The sequence below is a fragment of the Littorina saxatilis genome, linkage group LG2 (assembly GCF_037325665.1).
Source record: "Littorina saxatilis isolate snail1 linkage group LG2, US_GU_Lsax_2.0, whole genome shotgun sequence".
NCBI lineage: Eukaryota > Metazoa > Mollusca > Gastropoda > Littorinimorpha > Littorinidae > Littorina > Littorina saxatilis.
In genome coordinates this window covers 75,269,346-75,274,554 of record NC_090246.1, presented here as the reverse complement: position 1 = coordinate 75,274,554, position 5,209 = coordinate 75,269,346, and the positions used below count along the sequence as shown (strand labels likewise).

Here is a 5,209-nt window from a genome sequence, read left to right as displayed (position 1 = left end):
AGAGTTTATTAAATGGAAAGAATATTTGGTTCTAAAAGAATCCGTATTGGTGGATTGCCGCAGGGCGTCCGGAAGAGCGTTCCAGAGGCTGCTTCCTGAATAAACAAGACTTGATTTAAACAGGTCTATCCTAGGAAGAGAGTGTTTTGCTTTATAAAGTGGTGAGAGAGAGAGAGAGAGAGAGAGAGAGAGAGAGAGAGAGAGACGGAGAGAGAGAGAGAGAGAGAGAGAGAGAGAGAGAGAGAGAGAGAGAGAGAGAGAGAGAGAGAGAGAGAGAGAGAGAGAGAGAGAGAGAGAGAGAGAGAGAAATCTAACATGAGACTGGTATTCACACCAAGAGCCCAACTTGGTGCCAGCTCACTAAAACTCTTTCAATGCGTATACATAATAACGCTTATTTTACGCTCCATCAAGCAATAACTGACCTGGAACACAAACACACACCTTCACCGTAATATTGAAACAGAAAGTTTACCGACAATGTGGAAACCCGTTTTTGCGGAGAGGTTAAATGTAAACCAAAAGTCGTGTTTCATGGAAAGGAAACTTGCTTCAATAGTAGGAATTGCCACTTGCGCTTTAAAACAAAAAGCAACACAAATGGGTCCTCTTGCCTCTATAATTCAAGTCCAACGTAACGCTGTCTGTGTCGCACACACGACAGACACATTAAAATGACGCCTAGGACTGGGAACGAGAACATATGCTATCGCCAGAGAAACAGGTTGTGCACGTGTCTTTTCTTAACTCACCAACTAAGATCACCGACTGAGGGGCTTAATCTTGCTTGGCTGAAATGTCACCTATACTTGAGCTTTTCTTAAGGATGACAGGCGTGTCTAATCGCTGGTATCTAAGGTGCAATGCTAACTTCGCTAAAGCGGACGGGTTTTCCCACGAGTGGAGTACTTTCATGTATAGCTGTTGAACTCCTGTGACATGGGAATCTTTTCCTCGCAGTTTTCCACTGAGGGACTTCCAAAACTGAAATCACTCAGAATAAATGTGATTTTTGTTGTTGGCAGCTGGTCGTCAGCATTTAGTCAGATACCGCAGAGTGTCTGCAGTTCGCAGTTATCTCTCTTGCTGGTCGAACTGAAGTTTAATAATTATGGAGATCGTGTGTTTTCTCATTCTTGCACTTGCTTTGGGCAGTGTTGAGGTAAACTGCAGGAGCCAGTCACCCTCATGTTGGGATTCAGGCTTGAAGTTTTCTTTCCCAATCGATGTTTGCTATGGCGTAGGTGTATGTCGCTGTGACAACTTCACAGCCGACTGTTCTTCCAACCCAGACAGTCTGACATTCATACCCGACCTGAATCGAAGTTACAAGTACCTCAACTTTTCCAACAACAACGTCACCAGCATCTCAGACGTCAGTTTCTTCGTCAATGTCTCCAGGGATGTTGAGATCATTGACCTGCACAGCAACGGCCTGACCAACATCGCGGAAGGCGTTTTCCATGGACTCGACAACCTGACGACTTTACTCCTAGGAGGGTCCAACCAGTTTGGCTACAAAGCTATGCCAGCTCTCCTCTCTGTTCCCAGTCTCATGAGCGTGAGAATGAGATGCTTAAACCTAGGACCGATTCCACAGTATACTTTCCAAGGTGCGTACGCTTCCCAACTGAGATACATCGACCTAAGCTGGAACCACCTAGGTTCTATGAACATGTCAGTACTTCAGCCTCTTCAGAACCTTACCAATATAACTCTGTGGCAAAATGAAATTTACGACCTACAGACCGCCTACATCCCTTCGTTGTCAAAACTTGACCTGTCAGTAAATCGTCTGTATGATTTTCCAAAGACGTGTTCAAATAAAGGTGACTCTAGCTCTCTGTTTCCGAATCTGAAACACATCTCTCTCGATAAGAACATGATTCAGTGCATTGACGACCCAGTTTGCCTACCAAATGTTAGGGTTATATGGCTAAAGTACAATCACTTTGAGCACTTCAGAAATGGAACATTTCGGGCTGAACGTTTCCCAGCGCTTCACGAGTTGGAAATTATGCAGATGGAGAACAAAATCATTGGAATGGAACCTTTTTTCATTAACAATTCTGCTGTTGAAAGAGTCAACTTCGTGTTAAATAACGTAGATTTTTCCAAGAAATACGTACATCCGGATATGTTTGGGGGTTGCACGAACGTAAACTATCTCAACCTCCGTGGGAACTCATTTCAAGACGTTTCTGTTAAAAAGTTCCATCACATGATGCGGCCCATGGAACATTCGCTTAGAATATTGTCCCTGTCTGGAACAGGGCTGACACAGATACCACGAAACATGTTCAGCCGCCTTAGACATGTGACAGAGTTATATCTGTATAAAAACCGTTTTATGTCCATTCCAGACGGCGCTTTTGACAATATGCATCGCTTGTGGAAAGTAATCCTAGACAATAACCTCATCCAGACTATCTCCGAAACCACTTTCAGCGAGAAGATACGCAGTAGGTGAGTACTTTTTGAGACGTACGTACTATGTTTGCATACCTAGACATCCACACAATCAAAGACTCTCCCGCACACACACACAAACAAACAAAGTCGCGTGAAGTGATATCAACACATTTAATCGATCTGCCGTCATGAAACTAAAACATCAGCACTGAAAACCAGTAGGGCCTAATCCCCGAGACGACATGAAGTAGGGTTTCGCTAGGCCAACCCCGAAAACCGACAAGGATGGACGCTTGTCTCGTGGAAGCATACACTGGTTTTCTTTCAATCTTCGCACACTTTCATGGTGAACATGACTTTAATTTTGTATTCAGAAAATGATAAGGAATTTAATCCAATCCTTTTTTTTAAATGTTATAGTGAAATTTCGATTGTAATGACAACTTCAATGAGCAATTTAATCAAATAATGTGTAAGCTTCCATGCTGAAGTGTAAACCCATAGTCGGCACTGAGTCAAAGATTGCCTGACCAAAATTTCAATCAATTTGGTTGAAAAGATGATGTCGTCACAGTTCCGCCTCAACTATCACAAAAAAAACACGGATTTGACGTAATTAAAGTCATTAATCAAAAACATAAGAGCGAAAAACAATCGTCTGGGTGTATCGTCTGGAAGAATGTGTATGTGAAGTTTCATGAAGATCGATCAAATAGTTTGATCAGAATCGCTCTACACATGCACACATGGACACACACACTTGCCACACACCAGCGAAGCATTGCTTGGTAGCCTAGTGAGAATAAGTGATCATTCTCCCGTTACCATTGTAAGGGATACAACTCATTACACACTAGTAGTATAACCGGCACGCGGTTACTACCCTTGGAATGTAGCTTATGAAACTGCACAGAACGTTTGATTTGAGTCTCAGAAAAAAAATGTCGGTGATGTGTGATGTATATTTATGCTGAATCGACCCTATAGTGTTTCCAGAGTGTGTGGATAGCGTTGTGTGTGTGTGTGTGTGTGTGTGTGTGTGTGTGTGTGTGTGTGTGCTCAACCAAAACTTATTGTATCCTTACGATCCATTTGCATTAGATATAATATGCCATGCCATTTCTGGTAACCGCAATTTCATTTAATTGTTTAGGCAGTTTTTTTCTCGACTTTTTGTTAATTTTGCTTATTTATTTTTTTATCTATTTTGCAATATACATGTCAGATTAAACGTTTAGTGACATAGATACAACAAGATGTGTCTTTAAATATCAGATGTGCTTATACGCTTTGTCCCATTTGCACGGGGGATTATGGATGAAGTCGGCTTTCTGATTCTCGCCAGGTATGCTGGGTAGAATCAGAATTCCAAGAGTATTCAGCGGATTCGTTGATTTTACTTTAAGGCTGGCTAAAAATGGGATTATGACTTTATCAAGTAAACCTCTGGATAAAACCATAATTCGAGTGTTAGCCAGCTGAAATTAAAATCGGTATTGTATCACTAAATATTCTAATTCTATCTGACTGAGGTCGGAATTAAGATCTGTTTAAGGAGATCAGAATCTTGATCCTATCCAGCTAGATTTGGATTCTAACCATATTCCTTCCTCAGCCATGACATACATGTTCCTTTATAATTCCAGCCTGAAGAAAGTGAGCTTAGGAGGCAACCCCTACCAGTGTGACTGCAACATCCTGTGGTTCCAGAAGTGGATGAGAACCAATCCCGTTATCTTCCAAGATTACCACTTCAGGGGCTACAATTGCCACAACGACTACACCGTTAGCATTGAAGACTTTGTTTTGAATCCTCAGGTAAATAGCCGGTAGACAATTATGTTAAAACCTCAAAGTCAATTTTGAATGCAACTTTTTTTTGCAATCCTCGGGTAACTATGCTTTTCCAGATTGTTTTGAGATTTCAGAACACTATACGTTACAACATTAGTTTGGATCCCATGGTAACAATGCGTTTCACATTGTTTTGAATCCTGCCATTATCAACGTACTTATACTTTCCCGTCTAAACGGCCATGATACCTATCCAATATGTGTCCAGGATGTCACAAGTAATGAGAGTATCATCCTACTGGAATACATGCAATCACATTCAATAACGTGGCTACATTATGCGCAGAGTGGAAACTTTATTGGAACTAGTTTGGAATATTGACGCTGATGTTAGTTAACACATTCAATTCAACACCAACAGTTGCTGATATGCAGAGACAACGGCTGGACTGGGTCTTGAATGCCAGCATGAAGGATGCTCTTATCATTTATAAAAGCCTGGACGGGTCTGCTGAGGTCGACGTGACAGGTTAAAAAACCCTGGAAGTTCCTTTTAACTATCTGTTGCAATAATTCATTGAAGGCAAACTTTAAAAACTAGTGCGACAGCTTGGAGTTTTAATGTATTAATTCTTGTATCCAAATAACCGCAGTTCAGCTTTTAACATTTTTTCTATATCTTTGTTTTGTGATTTTTGTTGCAAGGGCGAAAGACATCGCGTCAAACAAAAGCAAAGTAGCGTTTGTGTTATGTTCCACACTATACTATATAAGTTTATACAGTTTTGAAAACGTTGCATTCCTACATTGCAATATTCTCCTGATCACAATCTTAATAACTGTTATTTCAGGCGTGCATACTGGGTTCTGGAGCTGCTACCTTAACCATCGGCATCGCCTGTTTCCTCATCATCTTCCTCGTTCTCCTCATCGTCTTCTTCCGCTTCCGCTGGCACGTGCGCCTGTGGCTGTACGAGGTGTGCCGAGGTCGCAGGCGTCGCTC

At 41.6% G+C, this 5,209-nt stretch overlaps 1 protein-coding gene across 2 annotated transcripts in view; it reads left to right on the top strand.

The window, feature by feature from the left end:
* Positions 1 to 961: 961 nt before the first annotated feature.
* LOC138959725 (toll-like receptor 6) overlaps positions 962 to 5,209 on the top strand; it is a 5,187-nt gene continuing 939 nt past the window's right edge. The window contains exons 1-4 of one of the 2 annotated variants that reach the window (XM_070331321.1): positions 962 to 1,613; positions 2,364 to 2,466; positions 4,059 to 4,230; positions 5,058 to 5,209. The exon at positions 5,058 to 5,209 is cut by the window's right edge and continues 939 nt beyond it. In XM_070331321.1, coding sequence (XP_070187422.1) covers positions 1,112 to 1,613; positions 2,364 to 2,466; positions 4,059 to 4,230; positions 5,058 to 5,209 — 929 coding nt within the window. In that variant the 5' untranslated portion in view covers positions 962 to 1,111. Of the gene's footprint in view, positions 2,467 to 4,058; positions 4,231 to 5,057 lie in introns of both variants that reach the window. The other variant, XM_070331319.1, reaches the window with a different exon arrangement.